The sequence below is a fragment of the Rousettus aegyptiacus genome, unplaced genomic scaffold (genome assembly GCF_014176215.1).
Source record: "Rousettus aegyptiacus isolate mRouAeg1 unplaced genomic scaffold, mRouAeg1.p scaffold_m13_p_14, whole genome shotgun sequence".
Classification (NCBI taxonomy): Eukaryota; Metazoa; Chordata; class Mammalia; order Chiroptera; family Pteropodidae; genus Rousettus; species Rousettus aegyptiacus.
Window position 1 is genome coordinate 43,019,062 of NW_023416289.1, and position 25,555 is coordinate 43,044,616.

Here is a 25,555-nt window from a genome sequence, read left to right on the forward strand (position 1 = left end):
CAAGAGGGCCTGGGCTAATACTGAAGGGGGCGGGGTTAGGCCTTTGGGCGGGGCTGAGACCAGGCCGGATGGAGCTCTGTGGAAAAAGTGGAACAGATTCTTGGGAGAGCGGATGGACCGGGAGTCTGGGGGCGTGGCTTCATGAGGGACCGCCGGGAGCTCGCAAGGGGGCGTGGCAGAACTTTAGTGGAGCTGCCGTAGACTGGGGGTGGGGCGCGGCTGGGGGCGGGGTGTCTTCGAGAGCAAATTGGGGCGTGGTTAGGATGCTAAGCGGGAGGGGTTTGAAAACCCCAGAGACTTGAGAGAATTCTGGAGGAGGGGAGATTCTGGAGAATCCCGGGGAGCGGCAGGTGTAGAATCCTGGGAGGGGGCGGGTGCAGAATGCCGGAGGGCGGGGAGTGCAGAATTCTGGGAGGGGGCGGGGCAGAAAGCTGGGGGGCGGGCTATTGAATCCCGGGGAAGGACAACACGGAATCCCAGGAGGGGGTGGGGCCGGAGACCAGGATCGGCCCAGCTGTGTGTGGGGGGAGGCAGGAAAGGGGGCGGGTCCTGCGACGTCACGAGTCCGAACCGCCGGAAAGCAGCCAGGGGCCGGGGGCACGCAGCTTGGAGAGCCGGGCCCCTGCGATCAGATCCCGGAGTGCGGAGCGCAGCGGCCACCGGCCGGAATCCCTCAGGCACCTGCTCGCCTACCCAGCCGATCGGCGCACGCAGAGTGGCCCGCAGTCCTCCGCCCCGGCGCAGTCCTTTCCCGGGCCCCCCATGGCCCGGGCCGCAGCCCTCCCGCCGTTGAGACCGTCGCCGACATTGCGGCTGCTGCCGTTGCTGCTGCTGCTGCCACTGTTCCGAGAAACGGGTGAGTGTCCGCAGGCGCCTCCCTCCCCGCGAGACCCAGCCCCTCCGCACCTTCTGAGTGGGGTCAGCCTGAGCTCCTTCCCCATCCCTCCCCCAGTTCACCGAGACCCCGTGTCTCCAGCCCCTTTCCTCGCTGGCCCCACAGACTCCGACCCCCCACACCTCATTCTCTCTGAGACTCTGACCCTTACCTCTCTGCGTCCCTCTCACCCCCAACATCCTTCTTAATCCCAACTCCCCATCCTACGCCGGACTTTTACCCCCTATCCCGGCGAGGAAAGGGTTAAATCCGAGGCCGCGCGCCCCCTCCTCACCCCGCGCCGTTCAGTTAACCTGGATCTGGGTTTCCATCTCCGCTTCCTCCCTCAGGAATGGGAGAAAGTCTCCTACTCCCTCTAGCTGGAGAGGCGCGATGGTGAGGCCCAATCACCCCCCATTTTCCCTATTCCCAGGGTCAGGCGTCTGAGATGCGGGGAGAATTGCGGTCGGAGGACCAGAGGTCCGCGAGAAGAGTAGGGAGCCCGATTGTCGGTCTATTGGAGAGACAAGGATGAGAGTTGGGGCGGCCCGGGGAGGGGCTCCAGAAGAATTAGGGAGTGGGAGCTCTGTCTCCTGGGTCCCAAGTAGAATGAGGGGTAAGGGCTGTCTACTGGGGCGCTGGTCGAATAGGGGGCAGGAGCTCAAATTTGTAGGTTTCACATTAATTGCTCTCCTGGGTCCCAGGTAAAACTGGGGAGGGGCGCAAGAGGCCCTGTGTGGTGGGCTTCAGATTTAATTGGAATGTCTCCCGAGATCCAGAGATGAGTGTGGACAGGGACCCTGTGCTGTCTCTTGGGTTCTAGATGTAATCGAGGGCGGGAGGCTCGGTCGGCTAGTGGAGTAGGAGCCGGAAGCAGGGACGTCCCGGGAGAAGTTTTCCCGGTTTCACTTTCGCCGAGCCTGGCTTGGGCAAGGCGGGTGCTTTCCTGGCTCCCGGTTCCCGACTCGCGAGTTTCGGGACCTTCTTTCCTTTAGTCGCGCCTTTGTCCTCGGAGCCGCATCGGGAGGTGAACGCGAGGAGACGCCGCCCTAATCTCCCGCCCCTCCCTCTGTTTAGCCCACTGGCCTCCTCCTGCTCCCCCCACAACCCTGGTGGGGGAGGGGCCAGGAGGAAACAGGTGAAGCAGGCTCTGGTCCCGCCGCATGCAGGTGACCCCGGGTTTCCCAAGGGTTTGCCTAAGGGAATCTTAGAAGAATCTGGGTCACCTTTGGCCTCATTTTTCCCCCAGAGCCTTCCCCATCCCCTGCCTCTCCCTTGTATGTCAGAGATAGGGACCTGAGGTCAGGACCTACCAGTCCTGGGGGAATGCTCAGACTCCACCCCACTTTGAGCCAGGCGTTGACTTGGTGCTTGATCTCTTGAAAGGCATTTGATCACCCTAGGAAACATCCTGTCTCATTTCCCATTTTGCAGATGAGGAAACAGAGGCTTAAAAAAGGCTGGCCACTTTCCCAGGCTACACAGCCTGTCCCACCCCGAGAAGCCAAACTGCAGACTTCAGAACCTCTCTTGGCCCTGCTCTACCCAGTGGGCTCCTGAAAGTGCCTCTAAGCCTCCATTTCCTCCCTTGTAAAACCATCACAGGCCCTTCCTGGCAGCCAAGGTCCCTCTGATCCCAAGAGAAAGCACAGGGGCCCTCCCTGTTTCCAGACCCTCCATCCTGTGCCTTCATGCTCTGGCTCTCCCTCCCTCTCTTCTCCCCTTCTCTGTCTCCCTCCTTCCCTCCCTTCCCCTCTCCCTCTCCTTCCCGCACTCTCTCCCTCTATTCCTCTCTTCATTCCCCCCACCCTCTGCCCTTCATCTCTGCCTTCATCTCCTTCTCTCCAGCTCTCCTTTCCTCCCATCTCTTGCAACCTGTCTCTAGCTCCTTCTCCTTGGCCTCTACAAATGAGGGTGCATCACCTGGGCCTCCTGCTTGGCTGGGTCCCTCCCCACCTTTCACTGCTCATCCTCTTCAGCCAGGCAACCCCACGGTAGTGGAGGGGGATGGGAGGAGAGGGGACTGCAGGCCTGCTGTCTCTTCTCATTAGGGAAGGGGGACTGGGCAGAGGGGGTGCATCTGCTCACATACTGGGCGAGGAGATGGGGAGAGGGATGCTTGGAGAGGCTAGAGATACAGGAATGGGAACAGAAGACAAACAGATTTAAGAATGGGATCAGAGACACAGGAGTGGAAGAAAAGATGGGACAGAAAGACACTGGGATGGGACAGAAAGGTGGGGGGAAGGGAGCTGGACAGAAACCCCAGGATAACGGCAGGAAGTGCCTAAGGAGAGAGACTTAGAGGTTTGGTGACAGGCAGGGAGCCCAGAAAAACCCCCTCCACGACTGATGGAGACATTATGACCCTGGAGGTCAAGGCCAGCAGTGTGTGGGGCCACAAGGAGCGTTGGACATGGGAGGGACAGGGAGTTGGGCACGCCGCTGGCCAGTTCCCCTGCCCCCGCCTGGGACGCTGTTACATTTTTAATGTCCTGGCGATGCAGAGGAATGAAGCAGGAGGGGGAGGAGGTGAGGGGACCCATCGAGGTGGCCCAGGCCGAGAGAAAGTGTGTCAGAGGTGTGCAGAGACCTGGGGAGACTCAGAAGACAGGGACATCCCAGGGTCCGAGACAGAGGAGGAGGGATCCTGAGAGACAGGGATCAGAAGACCATGAGAGATCAGAGACCCTAGGAATAGAAGCAGAACCCAGACTGTAGAGACTGGGAGACCTGGACCCAGAAACGCCAAGCCTGCAGGTGTCAGAGATACAGGGGAGAGAGACCACCGGAACGGCTAGGGGACATGCGTGTCTTCTTGGGCTGGCAAACATGTTCTGAAATTGATGGTGCTGATGGATGCACAAATCTATGAATATCCTAAAAGCCACTGAAACTGCATGCTTTAAGTGAGCGAATTGTACAGTCTGGGAATGTCGCTCAATAAAGCTGTTAGAGAGACTATGAGGGACACAGAGCACGGACCAGGGACTCCTGGGAGACACAGATACAACTGAGAGCCTGCGAATGACAGAGGCGAAGACCAGAGCCCCTGGGAGCTGGAGACACAGAGGGGGCAGATTCGGACCCTAAGAACGAGCTGCGGAGAGAGACAGAAACGTTGAGGTGTAAATTCTGGGCTAGGCAGATTGGTGTGTGAGGGGTTCTATCTGAGGGGCTCAGCCAGGAAGACCAGTCCTAGAGATTCACCCCTAGAAACATGAGACCCCACAGGGGAGTGCTTCAGGGTGTAAAGCCCCTATCGAAAGAGGAGGCAAGGCCAACAACCCCATACATCCCGGCTGCTGCGGCTGCCACTGTTGCTCGCCTCTTAAACTGGCTCCGGATGTCCGCTGTGGGGGTGGGCACTGTGATTAATGCAATTAATTAATTAACAAGGTAGCTGAGGCAGCAGCTGAGGCCAGCGCTCAAAGCACGCTTGCCTTCAAGGGCCTGCTGGAGTCTGGCCGCGCCCTGTGGGAGAGGACAGGTCACACTGGGGCTTTGTAGGTCTGCAGGGGGTGAGCCCAGCCCTGAAGAGCCAGCCAGGCAGGAGCGTGTCTCAGACCCTGGAGACCAGGCCCCCAGCCGCCGCCTCCTCCAAGGCACCATAAGTCACTTTGCCCCCTCCTCTTCCTTTGATTTACCATTCCCTGGACATTGGGGTGTCAGGCTCTGTTCTCTGTCCCCCAAAGTTTTACCCTGGGCTTACACATGCATCCCACTCTGCCACCACAGGAAGCCTGCAGGCCCTGGCCAAGAGCAGAGGAAACATGCTTGGGGACCCGGCTGACACCTCGTGAAGCTGTCATCAGTTTGGCCTCCCAAGGGAAGCTGAGGGAGGCCGATGTTCCCACAGCACTCTCCCCCGCTGCGGGTCTGGTCATGTCCCAGCCAAGGTCAGGGCAGGGGCACCTGCCCAGCAGTGTGCTGGGCCCTAGGGTCCTACTCCAGGCCAGCCGTCCTCGAATTGTCATTTCCCTGGCCTCCACCTGAGATGCAAACTGTCTCGGCGTGGGCCACACCCATCCCCTTCACCCCCAAAGCCAGTCAGCCTCCCTGGCCTCCAAACTGTTCCAGCTTCTGACCGTGTTCCAGTCCGATTTGTCCTCCATCCCCTACCCTGGCTCAGGCGCCTCCCCTTCCCCCGGATCCCCGCCCCGTACTGAGGGCTCTTTTTAAAACAAACCTAACCTTGTTCTTCTCCCTGCCTATAACTCTCTATGTCTCCCCAGTTCCCTCAGGAAAAACCCAGGCTTGAACTCATCCTCAGCCCGTGTTATCTAGTGCACTGTTGATTTCTCATCCTCATTCATTCATTCATTTATTCATTCACTACATTTATGCTGAATGCGGTCCTGCCGTGTGCCAGGCACTGTGTTAGGCTCGGTGATGCCACAGGAAAGGAGACACAGGATGAAAATTCCTGCCTCCTGGCACTGATGGTCAAGAAGGGAAGATGAATCAGGTGCTAAAGGAAAGATAAAGTGGAGTCTGGGAGTTTTTGTTGTTATCATTAGCTTGTTATCGTTAGTGTGGGAAAGACCTAAAGGAAGGGAGGGAGGGAGCTGGGGACAGGTGGCGGAAGAGCATTCCAGGACCAGGGAACAGCAAGCCCAGAGGCCCTGAGGTGGGACTTGCCTGAGGTGTTTGAGGAACAGAGAGAAGGAGCCAGTGTGACTAAGCAGAGCGAGCCAAGGAGAGAGAGTGGGAGGTGAGGTCAGAATGTAGAAACTGAGCTTTTTTCCTGAGTGAGCAGAGAGGAGGGGCTTTGTCTGCCGTAGACTCTTAACGGGACCCCTCTGGCTGCCTGTGGGAACAGACCGAGCGTGGCAACTGCCATCCTCCGTGGGAGGAATGACCCGGGGGGCGGGGGTAGGTGACTGGATTAGGCCAGGATGGGGGCAGTTCCGGGGTCAGACGTGGTCCGCTTGAAGATGGATTTTGAAGACGGAGCTGACGGGATTTCCCGAGGGGTCGCATGTGGGGTAGGAGAGAAGATGGGGATAATGCCAACTTCTGATCCTAAACCTCACTGAAGTGGCATGCCTGGAAAAGGGACTGTTAAGGCCACAGGGGGCCGAGCTACTCTGCTCATTCTTTCAGAGTTAGAAACTTCAAATGGGACCCTAATAGACCTTGGTCAGGGAGGGAGAGGTGTGCGGCCATCTGGGACAGAGCATTAGTGGTGAAAGAACTACCTGAGGAGTTTGCCCCACAAGAAGCTAAAAGCAGGTGTTTTTTTTTAACCGTCAGAAGCCGATGGTGCTGAGATGCCGCCCTAGGTGTGGGGCTGCAGCCTCCCTCAGGGGAGAAATGGAGGCGTCTTGCAATCACAAGGGCTTCCTTAGGACAGGAAATTTGAGTCCTAGAGGGGGATGTGGGGCTTCTGTGTGCCTGAAGCTTGGCTTCCCTTGGAAAGGAGTCAGGTTCTCCTCCTCCAGGAAGCCCTCCAACCACCCCCTGCAGTTTTACTAGCATCCTTGGTGATGGCTGTTTATAGTATTTGTCTTCCCCACGGGAATGTCACCTCCCAGAGGACATGCACCTGATCTGGTCAGGCACTTCTGTGGCACCTGCTCCCAGCACAGAGCCTGATATTCACTTGACAGTATTTATTGAGCACCTACTACATGCCAGGCCATCGTGTAGGCTCTGGGGATACAGGAGGGAACAAGACAGACAATTCCCTGTCCTCCAGGGCTGACCCTCCTACCACCCAGGGCCTGTTTGTTCAGCCACTGTTTGGATTTGCATAGAACGGGAAAGAATGGCAGGGAGGAATCTTGTCAGGTTCTGCCCTCTCCCCCATCACTGCGTCCCTTCAAGTTCAATTTCTGTCCAGCTCCACCTTCCCCCCTGGACTCCCTCCCTGCTTTAAGCGAAGTCGTTCTCTAGCCGAGGGGCCTTCCATGGCTCCCACTTGCCTCAAGGAGAAAATCTAGCTCCTTGATCCCACCCTACCTCGCTCTCCTTAGTGTACCGTACTGGATGTTTTTCCTGACCGAATGCCCTTCATTGCTCACCCAGTAAGAAAGGGGCAGAGCCTTTGGGGACCCTCGTGCACACTCTGCCTTTGGGGTCCCAGTGGGCGAAGGGTCCTGGCACCTAATGGAAGGAGGTGGCCCTTCCTCAGCTCCACCCACCTGTTCCCCTCAGGAGCCTCATGTTTGTCTTTGCCTGCATTTTGACATTTAATCTCCAGACCCTTCTGTGCCGCTAGTTCAGCCTGAAACAATGCTGTGGGGGCCGAAAGAACATACGAGTGAGAGCGGATTTGGCCGGTGGGTGGCCGACTGCCTCTGCCCCGCCCAGCTGTGCCAGGCCCTGCGAAGAGCTTAGAGGAGAAAATCATTTCATGGACTTGTCACAAGGGACCCTGCTGGGCAGCTTAAACATCCCCCATTTTACAGGTGGGGGAACTTAGGCTCAGAAACAAGGTCACCCACCTGGAAAGAGCCAGAAAGAATCCCAAGTGATCTGCTCCAGGGTCTCACACTCCTGAGACTCTGCAGTGTGGACCCTCCAGAGGTGCACAGCCCCGTCTCTCGAGGCGGCACCCCGGGTTTGAGTAATAGGATGTATGTGGGTATTCTATCGTGTATGAGCCACACAATGGCCTTCACTGCTGGCTTTTTTCTGAAAGTCCCTGGGATAGCCCCGCCCAAGGGACTGCCTTCTGCCAAGCACCCTCTCATTAGAGTCACCTAGATTCTTACGTGAGGCCAGAGACTCTGTCAGAGAGAGCTGGGCCAGGGTTGCCTTTTGAGGTTGGGGCATGTGCCCTTGGCCTTGCCTCGAGGCTGAGTGTCAAGGCCACTTGTAATGATACTTAGCTGGCTGTGTTTATTTAATAAACATTGATCTCGTGTTTCCTGTGATCCTCGGCCAGGTGCTCTTCAAATATTCTTTAACGCTTATAACAATTCCTAGGAGGTAGCCACAGTTATTATCCTCATTTTACAGTTGAGGAAACTGAGGCACAGAGAGGTTAGATTACTTGCCCAACCAAAGTCATACAGCCAGCAAGTGGCAGAGCTGGGATTCAAATATAGACAGTCTGCACCATCAGTCACCATGCTATACTGCCTGGCACAGCAGAGAAACATGTCTGTTTATTCTAATATATATTAAAAGTGGGAAAACAAAAGATAAGCTGAGAAATAAAAACACATTCCCACAAAAGCATGTACCCAAATGTTCACTGCAGTTTTATTCATAATCGCCCCAAAGTGGAAACAACCAAAGGTCCATCAACTGAATAGAGAAACCAAATGTTGTTTATCCAGGCAATGGAGTATTATACAGCCATGAAAAGGAACAAAGTACTGACACACGCTACAGCGTGGATGTACCTCGAAAACATCAGCCGAGTGAAATAGCCAGCCACAGAAGGCTGTGTGTTTATAAGAAATGTCCAGAATAGAGCAATCTGTAGAGACGGAAAGTAGATTAGTGATTGTTAGGGCTACGAGGAGGGGGAATGGGTGACTTTTAATGGGTCTAGGGATTTCTTTGGGGAATTATAAAAGTGCTCTAAAATCGATTATGGCGATGGGTGCGCGACTCTTGTGAATATACAAAAAGCCATTGAATTATATACTTTTAATGGATGAATGGAAATTAATCTCAATAAGCCTGTTAAAAAAAAAAGATAGGCTAAGAGAGCTGTAGATTTTATAGAAAGGTGAAGGGAAGTATATTGTGCAGAAAAGGATAAAGGCAAGCTTCACACTTTAAACTTTTAAAAATTTATTTTGGGATAGACTTTTTTTTTTTATTAAGTTTCAGAGAATTATTTTTTCCTCCCAACATTTGATAATGAAAAATTTAAACCATGTAGTTATGAATTGGAAGAATGACCCAGGAACCTTCCGCCCGCCCTCGCTAGACTTGACAGTGGGTTACATTTTTGCCACTTTTTTTTATCACTTTTTCTCTTTTTTTTTTTTTGTTTATTTTTTACTGAAAAAAAAAAAACATTCAAGAGTATGTCGCAGACATGATATTTCAACTCCGTGCCTTCTAAGAAAAAGGACTACTGCATAACCACGATTGCATCATAACATCGAGGGATGTTAACAGTAATTCCATAATAATATGTAATCTAGTTTGGACTCACGTGTCTCTAGTTTTCCTCAAAATGTTTTTTCTGGCTAGCCTTGGAATGGGTACCTGAGTAGGCTTGTACATTGCATTTGGAGCCCACGTCTCCCCAGGACGCCCTCTCAGCGACCATCGTGCTGGGCTTGGAGGTGTCTGTGTCCTTCCCCTACCTGACCTCTCTCTTTCCTCTTTCCCCAGGAGCCCAGGATATGCGAGTTCGCATGCCGGCTGAGGTACGGGGCCGGCTGGGGGACACCGTGGAGCTGCCATGCCACCTACTGTCACAAGGGCCTGAAGGCAACGTCTCACAGGTGACATGGCAACGCCTGGACCCACCCAAGGAGAGCCAGAGTGTGGCCGCCTTTCACCCTTCACACGGTCTCAGCTTCCCCAGCCCACAGTTTAGCAAGGAGCGGCTGTCCTTCCTCACCATGGGACAGAGCACCGGGAACAAGCGAGGCCCAGAGATGCGGGATGCCACGCTGGTCCTCCGGGGGCTGACCGTGAAGGATGAGGGCAACTATTCCTGCGAGTTTGCCACCTTCCCCCAGGGCACCAGTCGTGGGGTGACCTGGCTCAGAGCCATAGGTGAGCAGGGTGGATGGGGGTGCAGGGCACTGGGAGGGGCACAGCATTTAGGGGGGGGCCCCTGCTGGTTTATTTCTCTCTCTGCTTTCTTTGTAATCGTCAGTGAATTGGCAAATATTTATTAAGCACCTACTTTTTGCCAAATGCTGTTCTGCGAGTTGGGGATACAGCAGGCAACGAGGTATTCGAGAAATACACAGCGAGTACTTACTGTGTGCCAGACACTGTTCTAGGCTCTAGGGATAAAGCAGTGAGTAAGACAGAGCTCGCCAGCCTCCTGGAGCTTCTGCTCCAGTCAGAGGGTTCCAGAATGTAAATAACATAAATAAGAAAAAGAAGAGTAAGGTAGGTGGTTGTAGGTGCTGTGGAAGTTGGAGGGGAGCCGGTTATAGTTTTAGCTAGGGCGGTCTGGTGGTATCTGAACAAAAACTACAAGGAAGGGAGGGAGCCTTGCAGGTCGGTCTGACCGATGGGAGCTCAGGCGGAGGGAATGACAAGTGCAAAGGCCCTGAGGCAGGGTGCTCCCAGAATGTCTGAGAAAGAACAAAGATGTCCCTGTGGCTGGAGATGCGTGAATGGGAGGATGTAGGAAGGAACAAGGCTGAGGAGGTGACGGAGACGTAGATCACAGATGGCCTCAGAGAGCACGTGAAGACTTTGGCTTTTGCCTGGGAGAATAAGAGCTACGGCAAGTCCTGTGCAGAGAAGGGTGTGATCTGACTTGGGTTTTCACAGGCTGCTTCTGGCTGTGTGCGGGGGGCGAGGGTGGAGGCAGGTGACTGCATAAGTACAGGTAGGAGGCGATGGCAGCCAGATCAGGGCGGAGGTGGTGGTGGGTGGGAAATCTTACGGGTAAAGCCAGAGGACAATCAAATTAGTGAAGAAAGGGGACGCCAGGATGCTATAGTAGTTAAAGGTAAGGGACCCGGGGGCCTTATTTGGACAGACTGGTCAGGGAAAGCCTCTTGGTCAAGTCCTAAAGGGTAAGAAAGAGCCACCCACGGGCACGTAGCCATGAGCAGAGGAACGGCCCATGCAAAAGCTGGGACGCGAGAGTGAGCTTGGCATGTTCCAGGAACAGAAATGAGGCTGGGAGACTGGTGACCAGGCCTCGAGTGACACTCAGCAAGGCACGAAAGCCAACAGGGCCAGAGGGCGTGGGCCTCGAAAGCCAAGGCAAGGAGGCTGGACTTCGCCTCGGAGGGGAGCATGCCACAGGGCACCCTGATTAGATCGTTTAAACATTATTAAAAGATAGCAGGGGAGGATGGCAGAGGAGGAGGTGCAGGTAAATGGGGCTGGGAGACCAGGGAGAGGAGGCATTGGCTTGGGAGGGGTGGAAGCTGGGGAGGATGGGTGGAATAAAGGCCGCCCAGGAGCTTGTCTGAATGGAGGGGGGATGAGGAAGGGCTTCTGGGCTTCCGGCTCCCCCAGGAGAGCGAGTGGCAGAACCACCCAGTGAAGCAAGGCTGACTCGGGGATGGCATTTTTTTTGAAGGATAGTTTTTTGCTAAATCTTGGCATTTTCCTAGAATCCCACTGTCACTGACAATGTCCCAGAAGCCATGTCGCTCTGGACCCTTTATTTTCCCCCTCTCAGCCCCAGAGTTTGAGAAGTCTACCCTGTACCGTCTCCAGGTAAACACTTCTTTTTAAGGAGCCGGAACCACAGTTTTGCGTAACTCAAAGCATAGCTCTTCTCGCCCCACCCCTCTCAAAGGTCTCTTTCCTTGCGCTATCATGTGTACTTTTCAGGACATACACAGAGGGCGCCTGTCGTGCGCCAGGCAGTGCTGGGCTAGGAGCACAGAACAGCCCGGCCTCTGCCTTTTTGGAGGGAGCGGGTGATGTGAGTGTCACTAACCAGCGAGAGTCAGACTTTAGGAAAGGTCCCTTGAGGAAGTGCGGCTGTGATCTGGAGAAGAGCAAGCCAAGGAGAAGGGAGGCCAGGGGGTTTCAGGCGCAAGGTCATCAAGACCCTGCAGTGGGCTGGGGCAGGGGATGGGGCGGAGTGCCTGGAGCAGTCAGAGGACCGATGGGGTTGACCAAGGAGGCTGTGAGGACGCCCCTTGGAGGCTCTGTGGCAGTCAGATGAGAAGGGGAGAAGAAGGAAGGACAAGGGGGCTCAACCACATTAAGAAGCTCAGGAGATACTCAGACGGAGAGGTCCGGGAGGCACCTGCAGATGGGTGTCAGAACTCGGGAGAGTCTGGTTAAGGACACACATCAGTAACGATGAGTCGGCATTCCTCATGGAGTTTTTTAATCCTCCTAATATTCTTCCATGTTTTCCAGGAGGATGAGTGGAAGGGGCAAAAATTACAAGCGTTGGCCATCTATCTTCATTGTCTTTATGTCACTTCTGCCACCACAGTGTAATGGCGATTCTAGGAAAAGAAGTAGGAGGTCTTTCCGCTGGACCTCTGAACCATGTTGTTCTGCTGTGGCTTTTCTTTTTAAATCTCAGCTTCTTCCAGGCTTTTGGACATTGCTTTGCTAGCAGAGCGGCTCAGGTAGTACAACGACTGACCTCAGCACAGTGAGTGTCAGGCGCTGTCCGAAGAGCTTTACATATCAGCTTATTTAACCCACAGCACAGTCTGGGGTGGGTACTGCTGTTATCCCCACGTTACAGAATAGAAAACGTGGTGCAGAGCTGGGAAATGACTCATCCAAGCTGAGCGGCTGCTAAGCAGCAGAGCCGGGGTTTCAACCCAAGCAGTCGAGGCTTAGCTGCCCGGCTCCACTGCTGAGGTGTTTTTGAATGACTGCAAGTGAGGAGTGACACACTCTCTCTGTTCTTCCCAGCCCAGCCCGAGAACCACGCTGAAGCACAGGAGGTCACACTCAGCCTGGAGCCTGTGCCCGTGGCCCGCTGTGTCTCTGCAGGGGGCCGTCCACCTGCCCGCATCTCTTGGATCTCGTCCTTGGGTGGGGAAGCCAGAGAGAGCCAGGATCTGGGGACCCAGCCTGGCACATTTACTGTCACCAGCCGCTACACCTTGGCACCCTCGGGCAAAGCAGATGGTGTCAAGATCACCTGCAAAGTGGAGCACGAGACCCTCCAGGAGCCAGCCCTGCTGCCCGTGACTCTCTCTGTGCACTGTGAGTGCGTCAGGATGTGACTGCGTCCCCAGTGCTATCTATGCTGGCTCTCTAGGGTGCTGTCGAAACTGTCCCTGAGGGCCACATCTGCACTGCTTCCTGCCCATTGTCTATACTTCTGCACCAGCTGCCCCAGGCCACATCTGCACACTGCCCCCTTATTGTCTGCACTGGCTCCCCTCGGCTCTTTCCTCGAGGCCACAATCAAAGGTCAACACTGCCCAAACTGGTTCCCTCACTGTATCAACTACTCTGGGTCCATACTGCCCAGCCCCACGTTGTACACACACACACACACACTCTCTCTCTCTCTCTCTCTCTCTCTCTCTCTCTCCCCCTCTCTCTCTCCCTCTTTCTCTCTCTCTCTCTGCACTATCTAAATTGGTGTCCCTGGGAATTGTCTCTGTTTACTCTCCTGGGGTCCCTACACCAGTTCCTGCCCCCTAAAGTGATTCCTGTCAGCCCCACTGGGCTCTGTCAATACTGACCCCTCCAGTATGTTCTATGCTGGCTCTTCCAAACATCACCCACATTGACATCCCTAGTACTACCCAGAGAGGCTTCCCCTGGCAGTCTTCTCCTGGGCCCTGTCAAATAGTGACTTTACCAGCTCTTCCAGTCACTGTCCAGACGTATTCCATACCCCAACTCAGCATTTTCCATGCTGCTCTCCGGGCAATACCTTCAGTTAAACCAGAAGTCTAATCAGATTCCCTCATCTACTCTGGGCACGTTGGGAATAACGCGTATCGCGTATCATCGGTAGTGGATCCCTCAGGCACTGCCTGCACTGAACAATAACTCCGCAGAGCGATCCAGGTGGTGTCCCTGGGCGGTGTCCATACTGGCCCGGACGGATTGCCCCTGGCTGTTTGCACGGTCCACCTTCTGCCAGCCCGCTCCGTTTCCTTAGGATTCCCACCTATCTGCTTACCTGTCACCTGCTTTGGGATGCTCCCGTCTCTGAGCCAGTCCCCCCGTTTCCTGCAGATCCCCCCGAGGTCTCCATCTCCGGCTATGATGACAACTGGTATCTTGGCCGTAGTGAGGCCACTCTGAACTGTGATGTCCACAGCAACCCAGAGCCCACAGGCTATGACTGGAGCACGTGAGTCCTGGGTGGACTTGGACCCCTGGGGCTGAGGGAGGAGGGGGCTGGGGGCTTGAACCGTGAGCCCTCTAGAAGGAGGGAGCTGGCAGTTTGGGGTCTCGAGCAGTAAGTTTGAAGTCCTTGGAGCATAGCTCCTGAGAGCCGTGTCATCAGTGACTTGGCCTCTGCTCCTCTGTGGATCCTGCTCTCCTCACATGACCTCCATTTCCCCTAGGACTTCAGGCATCTTCCCAGCCTCAGCAATAGTCCAGGGCTCCCAGGTGATTATCCACTCGGTGGACAGGGCGGTCAACACCACATTCATCTGCACTGTCACCAACGCCGTGGGCACAGGCCACGCCGAGCAGCTGGTCCTCGTTCGAGGTGAGTGGGTCTCGGGGGCAGCGTGTGATGACCGGGTCTGCTTCCCAGGTGTTGGGGTTGCGTTGGAGGAGGCTGTGCCGCCGGCTGGGGGAGGGGTTCAGACCCGCCTCAATGATGGGAGAGGAGTGTGGTGTGGGTTTCTCTCTTGCCCCCGGATTGGGGTGACAGGGTAGGTGTTGGCAGAGGAATCAGGAGCTTAAGGCCTGTGTTGGGGACTTCCTAGAAAGTAGAGACCTGGGAAGGGTCTTCAGAAAGAGACGTGGGGACATTGCCCCGAGCTCCAGCCAGTGAGACAGAATCACACACCTAATAGTCAGAGGGCTGTGTGTCTGGCAGCTGTACAGAGACAAATAGAAACACTCGCAGACCCACGAATCTCTTATGGTGAGTGCTGGTCAGTGCCATCGGGAAGCCAGCTCGACCGCGTGTCGGCATGTTTGTGTGTCTAGAGTTGGTTCTTCAGAAACGGTGGCTGGTGGAGAAATGTGTCTGTGGGGTAGAAGGTTCTCTGAATCTCCCAAATGTTAACTCGGAAACATAGGTGGGCCCCAAGACACGTGGCCAGGGGATGACAGAACGCAGGCAGACGCGGCCCGCGCAAGGCTGATGGAAACGGGGTCGGGATCGTGGCTGCAGACCCACACGCCACCCAGGGGGAGGCAGGGACAGGGACAGCACCATGCCCCGCGAGACTCAGACGCACACTGAACCCATGGCTGGGAACAGTCCCCTTCACGTCACAGCCACAGCCAGCAGGACCCGCATCTGCAGACACGCCCTGTGCTTCAAAATGCATTGGAATCAGAACAGACACTCGCCCATAATGTAATCCACACACTCAGAGCCTCAGCCAGCAGGACCCGCATCTGCGGACATGCCCTGTGCTTCAGAATGCGTGGGAACCAAGACAGACACTCGCCCATAACATTACCCGCACACTCAGACCCACTGTCACCACGACACACACCCCAAGAGGCGGGGCACCAGCCAAGACACTGCACAAAGCCAGAGCCTACGAAGTGCCACATGGACCTGGGAAGAGCCATTCTGGGGAAGGTCCTCCCAGCGCAGCTCCATGTTGTTGCACGCCTGTGCGAAACACAACACCAGGAACGGTGGCCCAGGTCCCGAGAGACGACGGCAGTCAGATGCACAGACATACTACCCCTAAGCTAGAGATGGCCAAGATGGAAATAGACCCCTTACCAAGGCATACTCTTACACACACACACACCGAGGCATACCCTTACACACACACACCGAGGCATACCCTTACACGCATGCACATGCACACAGGTACCCTCCCCCACACACGCACATGCACACACCTGGAAAGATACACAGATGACCACAGATGTCTCTTCAGGAAGTCAGTCACCAGGGAGGTATGATGGACTTATTCAGAAACACTGTCACAAACGACACACCCGGAGAGACAGCTGGCCCACCCTCAGCACTTGGTCATGCTCAGACATACACACACTTGAAGGGAGGCACTATCACACAGACGCACTGGGACGAAAAAGGGTGACATCTAGCAGCAAGTCACATGCGGAGATATCTCACTCATGCAGCTTCTGAAGGAAGCATCCCACAGCGGTCTCGGGGTGTGCGCCCTCAGAAATTTTTCAAAAACCGTTGTAGAGATTCTCTTTTAACAAATAGTCATCTGACAAATATTCGTTGAGGCTTCTTTTTGGCCAGGCTTTCTCCTTGACGTTGGGAGTACAGTGGTGAATGAGACACAGCTCTTGCCCTCAGAGGTACACTCAGAGGAGACCAGCTCCACCCACAGCAAGGCACCCAACTGGAAATACACCCCTGAACCTCTACCCAAGAAACACACCCAAGAAATGGGTCCCTACCCACGCTCTGTCATCAGCAGGCACTTCCAAGGGGTGCAGCCTGTGGAACACAGAGGCAGCCACATTTAAGGGTCATCAGAGGTATACACAGCCATGAAAACATCCCCCCCAAGACACACACACAGGGAAACCCCAAGGTTGTCTGGGAACAGAGTAGCCCCAGAGTTCAGCCCTTTGGCGCAGTATTCACCCAGCGAAACACACATTCTCAGAGGCCCGTCAAAAACTGAAGTTGGGGTGCACACAGAATCATACCCCTGGAGAAAGATAGCACCAAGGAAGGACGCCCCCTTTCTGACTACCCCATGGGTAATCATAGACCAACATACACTCAAAAACATCATCACGAAGACACACACCTACAGGTGGATGCCAACAGAAATGGGGACACGCTCTGAGCACCCTAGAAATCCAGGCCCAGGTAATGAGTGTGCCACCATATGGCCTCGCTCGGAGAGAAAACTCCCAGTTCTTGGCAGATTCGGTCCGCGAGGGGCTCAGGGACACACCACATTCCCACACGCACGCGGACCCAAACACGCCGTCATAGACATGCTGGTGCACCACGGGTGTGCAGGCCACCCCGCAGGCCTCACGTCATTTCAGGGAGAACTTCCAGCCCACAGACACATGGACACTCGCCGCTGTCTCCAAAACACCACCTCCAGAAACAAACATCCCAACACGCGCCACCGCTGGCTTCCGGACGCTGTGGAGGCGGTCTGCTTCTGTCTCCCCGCTCCAGTGTCCAGGGAGAGACCTATGTCCCCACCACCACCAAAAGGTTCACAAAATAGTACTTACCTTCCTGCTTAAGGTACACTTTTTCTCTTGTACTTTTTTTTTTTTTTTTACTGCTGCTTGCTAGTCACTAAATGGATTTGACAGCCCACCCAGTCTTGACTCCCTTTTTAAAAACAGATGCCCTCAGGAGCCTGGGGCCCGGCCCCTCCTGTGAACAGAGGTGTGGGGAGGGGAGAGTGTAAGCAGCTCCCCACAGTCTCCTGGCTCCCAAAGTCTCTCCCTGGCAGGCCCTGCCTGCAGCGGGTGGGGAGGGGTGTGTGTGGCGAGGTTCCCATTGCGTCATGTCTGTCCCTGGTGCGGAGCCCAGATGCTTCCCTTCTTCATCCTTATAGCTCCCTCCTTAGGAACCCCTGGCTTCCTTTTCTACCTCCCCCAGACCCCTCTGCTCCCACCATTCAGCCATCACTGGGACAACTTGAGGGAGAAGGGACAGTGGGCTCTGTGAGCCTTGTTTTCCACACTGGGGATGGGCAGCCATGCCGCCCAGACCAGGTACTCCCTGTGCTCCGAGGGAGAAACTGTCAGGAGGCCCCTCACCCTCCCGTTCCCCTCCTCTCAGGCAGAGAGCTTTGGGATCAGACAGCCTCACGCTCAGATCCGCTCCTCCCTTTTCCTGGCTGGATCTGCCCCAAGATTTCACGACCTTACCCCAGAGCTCATCCTCAGAGCTCATCCTCGGGGCGTCCCAAACTCATGTGCCTGCTGCGACCCGGCAGGTGACCTGGTGGCCGGATGTGGAACTCAGTACCCAGCCTTCACTCAGCTACAGCCTACCACCAGGTGGAGGGAACGAGAGTTTGGTGTTTCCGTTCTGATTTTTTTACCCCCTAAATGAAATCTGGAATTTTTGATAAAATCATCTGGTTTTTGAAAAGTTTAATAACACTGCGTAGGTACAAGGAAACACACCTGGGGGTCCCACCTAGCAACCCCTCCGTGTACAAAGCTCCCAATCTATAGCAAAGAGTGAGTGGGCTCTCCCTTCCCCCCTCCACCCCCCTCCGTTCTGCCCAGAGTCACCTCCCCAATTCCTGTCACTGCCCCCGCCACGCCCCCCCCCAGGTGTATCCTCTTGACCTCGTGTCTTCCTTTCTTTCTCATCCCTGCTTCTCTCTCCTCAGACACCCCCCGGGCCTCACCCCGAGACGCGGGTCCAATGGTGTGGGGGGCCGTGGGGGGGACCCTGCTGGTGCTGCTGCTTCTGGCTGGGGGGGCCGTGGCCTTCATCCTGCTGAGGATGAAGAGGAGGAGGAAGAGCCCTGGAGGAGAAGGAAGAGGAGACGGAGGAGGATCCTATGATCCGAAAACTCAGGTGTTTGGGAACGGGGGACCCCCTGTCTTCTGGACAACAACAGCCCCTGGTCCCCTGAGGCTAGATGGCCAGGACGCAGAGAACTATGAGGAAGAAGAGGAGAAGGCAGAGAAAGGCCTCATGTTGCCTCCACCCGTGGCACCCGAGGACGACATGGAGTCCCAGCTGGACGGCTCCCTCATCTCCCGGCGGGCGGTTTACGTGTGACCCCCAAGACAGATGGACAGAAAGACAAGAGACAGAGCCGGCTGGTACCAGCCACGGGTTCCAGACTGGTTGGACTCGTTTGTCTGGAAGACACTGGAGCTCAGATGCTACCTCCCACTTTCCTAGGATTCAGAGGGAGGTGGAATATCACACACTGGACTCATGTCTCCAGGGCCACATGGGGGCGGGGAAGGGGGACCCACAGAGGACCCCCCGCCAGAGACTTGGTTTTGGCTCTGGCCCACCCCAGCCAGCCTCTGCCCTGTGACACTCAGGAGTCAATAAACGCCTTGGAGGAAAAGATCAGGGGTGTCTTGTAATACGTCGGACCCCCTCCTTGCGGGGCGTGATGGGGACTACTAGGTCCCAGGGGTGGGAATCGCTGAACTGGGTCCAGGAAGTTGGGGCCTGGAGGGGCTAGACTTGGGGAGGCTGGGGGCTCTGACCATTTGGGTCCTTGAAGGACACTTTCGATACTGAGACCCCCAGGGCCAGTGGGACTGGGAACTGGGCTGAGAGACTGGGGTGCTTGGACCCAAAGGTTCCGGGACTGAGGCTGCCTTCCTGGCTGCAGCGGCCAGACTAGTGAGAGGCCTGACTTCCCCAAGAGAGGTGGGCTGCGACCCTGGAACCCTGGGCCCCTGCAGGGGGTGCTATGGTCTGATCCTCTGGGGACAGCTCAGACCTGACCCCTCCCCCAACCTGAAGGTCACTGAGAACCTGGGGAGGGAGGACTGCCCCCTGCATTCTCAGGGCCCTAGGGTGCAGGACAGGCAGGGGGACTGAGGGACCAAGAAAGTCCCACCTCGCCACACCGCTCTTGGCCTTTCCCAGCCTCCTTCCTCTTCTTTTGTCTCTGGGGGCCCACCCCGAGGGGATTTTCAGTGATTCAGAGGGAGAAGCTGCAGCTCTGTATCCCTCATTCCTCTAACCAGAAATCTAACCCCAGGCTGGGGAGCGGGAGGGGCAGGCGTGAATCCCAGTCACCTCTGCTCCCCCCCCCCGCCCCAGGACCATCTCTGGAAAACGTCCCTGCTCCTGAAGCTGTCACGGGACTCCGTGCGGCTGAGCCACCAGGAGGGGCTTTGTGAGTTTACTTCTCTCACCAGTTTTGACTTCCACTTACTGCTGGGGACACAGTGGTGACTGGGGCAAACCTAGCCCTGCCCCCCTGGGCGTGCAGTCAGTAAGGAAGACAGGAATAACAGTAATTTTAAGATGACCGGGTGTGGACTGAGCAGCAATTATTCTGTTATTCTCCCACACTCGAGCCCTCCCGAGGATGCCAGGTGTGGCACAGGAAGTCAGGCGGTCCGGGCTTCCAGACACCGTTCCTCTGGGGGGCTTTAAATCATCTTTGAAGTGGGCTTGATGGAAGGTTGAAGCCTGTGATTGGGGCTTTTGCACATACGTTATTTCCTCTGTCCCACCCCTCCAGTCCTCTGCCCCTCCTCCTGCCCTGGGAGGGTAGTGCCAAGAGGGCAGGGGGGGAATTCTGTTAACCTGGCATACAGTAGGTCCCGAGCGCCCACGCCAGCCCCTCCTTAAACATCTAGCAAACGCCAACTGTGTGCCAGACCTGCCCCTTGGAGCTCACAGTCTAGTGTGGAAATTGGCAAGTAAACAGGTAATTGCTCCAATAACAACTTCAGGAAGCGGGAAGAAGTGCTACACAGGGGAGGCCAGGGGGCGTCTATGGAGGTTGTTTCCTGGTGGGTTGGAGGAGCTCTGCTCCCCCTCCCAGGAAGACTCCATCCCTGTAACGAATGAGGGGGTCTGCTCCCAATCCCAGAATCCTCCCTCATCCTGTGCATTTTAGCTCCATCCCTCTACCCACCACCTTCCTCCCCTCATCTCCCTGCGCTTCCCCTCATCACTCTGCTCTGGCTGCAGACTTCTTCCTTTCCTTAAAAACAACACGAGGCTTTAGGGCCTTTGCACTGGCTGTCAACTCCGCCCTCACTTTCTCATGGCTCACTCCCTCAGCTCCTTCAGGTCTGCGCAGATGTCACCTTGCAGTAAGGCTCTCTCTGACTACCTGCCCTGTCACTTTCTATCACCTTCCCCACTATGTAGTTTCATCCTACGTCACTGACTGCCACCTGGCATTTAGCTATTGTACGTTTCTGTACTGTTGGTCCCCGGGGCCAGCTAGAACATAAGTTCCATGGGGGTGGGGACTTCTGTATATTTTGTTCACCATCCTATCCCACAACAAATGCTCAGTGAGGATTAGTTGAATGAAAGAATGTCCCCTTGAGAGAGGAGATAGGCAAGTGGGTGGGTGACTTGGGGAGGAGGGCTAGGAATAAGGAGAAGCGGTTTCCTCCTGAAGACCCCTTTACGCTGTTCCTCTTCTTGCAGAGAAGCCCAGCACAGCAGGCGCAGGGGCCACGGGTGGCATCATCGGAGGCATCATCGCTGCCATCATTGCTACCGCTGTGGCTGCCACGGGCATCCTCATCTGCCGGCAACAGAGGAAGGAGCAGAGGCTACAGGGAGCAGAGGAGGAGGATGAGTGAGTGGTGGGCCCCGAGAAGTGGAGGGAGGAGGGGTCCCAGAACTGGGGAGTCCAGGGTGGCAGGAGAAGGTGGGATAAAATATCCCCAAAGGCTGTGTGAAACAGAGACCCAAAATAACTGACTTAAGTGGGTTGGAGAGGAGAGTTTTAGTTCTGTCTCCCAGCGAAATCATCAAAACCCAGGTTCCTGCTACCTTGTTGCTCCATCTTTGTGGCCTTTGTTCACATTTCAAGATCTCACCCCACTCTTCTATCGTGGTCTGTGTATTTGATAACCACAAATGGCTATTCCAACTTCAAAGCCCCCATTCCTGCCAGTGGGAAAAAGAAACGGAAATAAGGCGTAGTCCTTTAAGGGAACCCATCACTTCTCATTGGCCAGAATTAGTCGAATTAGTCAAATGGCTATCCCCAGCTGCAGGGGAATCTGGGAAATGTAGTCTTCACCTGGCTAAAATCGTTATTAGTATAAGAAAGAAGGAGCCTGGACATTGGACGAACATAGCCACATGGACTCCGTGTACTTGTTATGGACCAGGCATGGGGAGATGCGTTATACATGTGTGACCTCAGTGAAGCCTCACATCCATTCATTGATTCAACACGAATTCAGAAAGTACCCACGCAGAGTCAGGCCCTGGAGGTTAGGAATGCACTAACCCTGGAGGTTAGTGATGAGATAAATATTTAAAAAGTGTCCATACATATAAATATACCACGAAACAAATTCTCACAGGTTGCTTAATGTCAACCATTTATGAAAGAGGAAACAGGTTCAGAGAGGTGAAATCACTTGCTGAAATTCATCCAGCAAGTAAGTGTTTGAGGGGCAAAAGGTTTTGAAATAACACTACCCAGTGTGTGGGGCGAGGGGTCAGGGAATGTTGTTAGAAATGCATATTCCTGGTCTTATACCAAACCTACTAATTCAATTTTCATAAGAAGGGCTCAGAGTCTGTATTTATAACAAGCTCCCTGAGTCATTCCAATGCACAAGAAAGTGTACGAACCACTGTTTCAACCATCTAATCAATGCAAAAGAACTTGCTATTGATCGCCTCTCCTATACCTGGCCCAGTGCTGAGACTCAGTGGTACCTGAGGTGGCTGTAGCCCTGCCCTCCTGGGATTCACAGTCTGGAAGAGATGAACCATCTCCTGATGATCCAGCATGGCCAGGGATGGTTTAGGGAATCTGAGGGAGCTGGAGCTATAGAGGGTCACGGAAGGCTTCCTGGAGGAGGGGAGAGCTGAGCTGGGATTGCGGGCATAGCAAGCATCCATCATTATTATGTATACAGGATGCTCTGGTCTGTAGCTAGGAAGAATGGGAACTTAACATAGTTTAGGGACAGGCAAGCATTTCATTCATTTATTCTTTAAACAAATATTTGCTGAATTCCCGTAATGAGTTCTGGAAATACCGTGTTGAACAAAGATCTCGTTTTCTCCCTCACATTGCTTACAGTGGGGTATAGTCATTGAATAACATCGGAAATAGCCTTTCAAATATAAATTCAGTTAAGTGCCCCAGGAGGGAGGTACAGCTAGATGTGACCATATAACGGGAGTTCCTGATCCCCCTGGAGAATCAGGGAGGGTTCCTGGAAGAAGAAAATTCATGGGATGAGTAGGAGTTAGCCAGGCAAGGGGGATGGGGGTGGTGGAAAGGGAGATCAGGCAGAGGCACAAGCATGTGCAGCGGCCCTGGGGTTGGAGGGCTTCTCAGGCCTCAGCTTCTGCTTTACCTACCTCCTACCCCACAGCCTGGAGGGGCCTCCCTCATACAAGCCACCGACCCCAAAGGCAAAGCTGGAGGAGCCAGAGATGGTGAGCACTTCCCCTGGAGCCCAGATTGCCCCCACCTCCACACCCATGTTTCCCCACTGAGGATAAGGGGCTGGGGGGAAGAGGCTGGCTGTGTGAGGGTCCTGACCGACCTGCCCCTCCCCTTCCATTGCAGCCCTCCCAGCTCTTCACCCTGGGAGCCTCGGAGCACAGCCCACTCAAAACCCCCTACTTTGATGCTGGAGTCTCATGCACTGAACAGGTAGAAGTTTGGGGGAAGAGAAGGGTGGGTTCACGGTCTGGGTTTAAGGGCCAGGGGTCAGTCCCTGACATAAGAGGTCAAAGACCAACGGTCACAACTCAAGTTCAAGGCTGTGTCTCTGGTCAGAGCTTAGGACATTGAGATGTGTTTGGAATTCGCTGAGGAAGGTCATGATTGAAAGAATCCAAGGACATGAGGTCAGAGTTTAAAGTCAGTTAGCGAAGACGGTTGAACATCTACGTTTGTCAGATACTGTGAGACAAGACAGACAAGTCACTCCCCTCAGCAGTCTACTGGAGGTCAGGTCAGATACTGAGGTTGCAAAAAGTCAAGGTTTAAGGAAATTTTCAGGCTTAAGGTTAAGTAGTTGAGGTCAAGACTGGAGTCAGAGGTTCATGAGGAAAAACTTGGGGTCAGGACTCCAAAGACAAAGTAGGGACTCGAGATTGACAGGGTGAGGTCAATGCTCTCAGCTGAGTTAGGGTCAAGCCATATGATTGCCCCAGTGCAGTACTGACCCAGGTGACAAGGGGAGCGATCAGGTCTGGTTGGCATAGGGAGATGGTCAGGATATTGGAGTCAAGGGGGCAGATTAGGGTTCTGTGTCATATTCAAGAGGTGACCTTGGGCTCCTATTCCCTCCCCACCTCCAGGAAATGCCTCGGTACCATGAGCTGCCCACCTTGGAAGAGCGGCCAGGGCCCCTGCTCCTGGGGGCTACAAGCCTGGGTTCCCCCATCCTGGTGCCTCCAGGGCTGCCTGTTGTCGAGGGGATTTCCCTGGACCTAGAGGATGAGGAAGAGGAGGAGGATGACTTCCTGGACAAGATCAACCCCATCTATGATGCCCTGTCTTACTCCAGCCCCTCTGATTCCTACCAGGGCAAAGGCTTTGTCATGTCCCGGGCCATGTATGTGTGAGCAACCGTGCCCTGGCCTCTGCCTCTTTTTCCGATCCCTCAACTTTCTGCTGGGGATCTAGTGCCCTTAACCTCTGGCCAGGCTCCACTCTGACCTCTAACCCATGATCTCTGACCCAGAGACATAGGCCATGACAGTGGAAACCTGGTATCTCATGAGTGCGAGCGTGTGGGGGTGATATGTGTCTATACAATCTCTGACCCAAAGACTGTGTTGTGATCTTAGTTTATATTCTCATGTCCCACCATCTACAGTCTCCCCCCAAATTTCAGAGAAGACCCCAGACCTCTGGTTTGTCCTCAGGCAGTATACTCCCAATAGCTCTGCTGGGTTGGGCTTTGGGGTGGCACTCTGCTGCTCAGACCTGAGCCCTCCAGGTAGCAGAGCCCCACTCGCCTGCTCTCCGCCTTGTCTTTCCCCAAAGGTGACAGGGAGGGGAGTCCCCAGCCCAAGGAAGAGCTTCCTCGTCTCTCTCCTGCAGGCAGGAGTCTCGGGGTCCAGATCTTCCCTGAGCCCTCACTGCCCCAATTCCTGTCTACAGGGAATTAAGCCCCAGCCCAGGGTTAGTTGGGGTGAGCATCACGCAGAGTATCTCGCTGGCCCCAGCCTTGAGAGAAGAATTTCCTGTTACTTTGAAGACTACTGTGTCCTTTTCCTCCTGCCCAGCAGGATAGAACCCAAACATCTCCCTACAGAGGGGAGATAGAGGGTTACCTGGGTTGGGAGTGAAGGATCTGATATTGTTTTGTAATATGGCATTTCCTGCAAAATAAGAATTTATACTTTGACCAGGTCTCAACTTGTGTTTTCTGTGGGATGTGAAGGGGATGTGGGTGGAACATGATGGGTAATGAATAGGGGGGTCCTAGGGCTTGAGGGAATCGGTAGACTAGAGGTCAGAATGGGTTACTGACAAAAACAAAAGAGCCAAAGACATGAAAAAATTAAGTGAGGGGATAATGAGTAAAAATGCATGAACCAAAAACATAATGACGTAATGGAAGGAGGGGGAGGAGCCCAATGTGTGGTAGTTAATGAAAAGGAACAGTGCAATAGCTGTCTAATGGGTAATGGACAGAAATAAAGAGAACAATGATAGGAATGGTAGTATTTAAGTACGAGGGGCTCAGATTTAATGGATAGATGGCAAGAATAGGGTATAGGCAAAATTATGAATAATGTAATAGGAGCTCCGAACACGATGGGTAACATCTTAATGAATGAGCCAGAGGCAGAAGGATAAATAATGGAGAAATAGGGGACGCAGGCATGATGGGTAATTAAGGGCTAAAAGAAAGACGGAAGTGAACAGGCAGAAACGGGCTAAAGGTAGTATAGGCGATGAACCTGAAATGAATGGGACAGAGGCATGCTGGGTAATGGGAGAGGAATGAATGGGCCAAAGATAGAAGTCGCAGTGACACAGGTCTGGAGTGTGGGAAGGTGGGGGACAGAAGGCATAATGGGTAACAAGAGGGATGAGTCTATGGCAACTGTCGCGTTCAACAGGTAAAGGGCATTGTGGGTAACAAGAAGCCGGACAGGGTTCACAAAACCGGTTAGAATTCTCCCAGGGCACTGTGGGAAGGACTTCCGGTTTTCAGTCGCCGACCCGGGACTAGGGGGCTGCCCCTCTGTCGCGGTGCCTGACGGGACGCGAGGCCTGACCTTGCTGCCTAGCAGCCTCTGCCGCGCAACGCACCTTTACCCGTGTCCCTCGACCCTGGCAG

The 25,555-nt window shown here is 54.5% G+C and overlaps 1 protein-coding gene across 3 annotated transcripts; it reads left to right on the forward strand.

Moving 5' to 3' along the window:
* The first annotated feature begins 554 nt into the window (after positions 1 to 554).
* On the forward strand, positions 555 to 24,613 carry NECTIN2 (nectin cell adhesion molecule 2). 3 transcript variants are annotated; one of them, XM_016150167.2, is made up of 9 exons: positions 555 to 856; positions 9,179 to 9,568; positions 12,377 to 12,673; positions 13,664 to 13,781; positions 13,999 to 14,147; positions 20,700 to 20,853; positions 22,622 to 22,685; positions 22,819 to 22,905; positions 23,559 to 24,613. In XM_016150167.2, exons 1-9 carry the CDS (start codon positions 763 to 765, stop codon positions 23,823 to 23,825), a joined length of 1,620 nt encoding a protein of 539 aa, XP_016005653.2. In that variant the 5' UTR covers positions 555 to 762; the 3' UTR covers positions 23,826 to 24,613. The 3 variants fall into 3 exon arrangements, with proteins under 3 accessions (XP_016005653.2, XP_016005662.2, XP_036087595.1); XM_036231702.1 differs by lacking the exon at positions 555 to 856 and adding an exon at positions 4,544 to 4,773; XM_016150176.2 differs by lacking the exons at positions 20,700 to 20,853; positions 22,622 to 22,685; positions 22,819 to 22,905; positions 23,559 to 24,613 and adding an exon at positions 17,938 to 18,638 and having other exon boundaries at positions 558 to 856.
* The last annotated feature ends 942 nt before the right edge of the window (positions 24,614 to 25,555 follow it).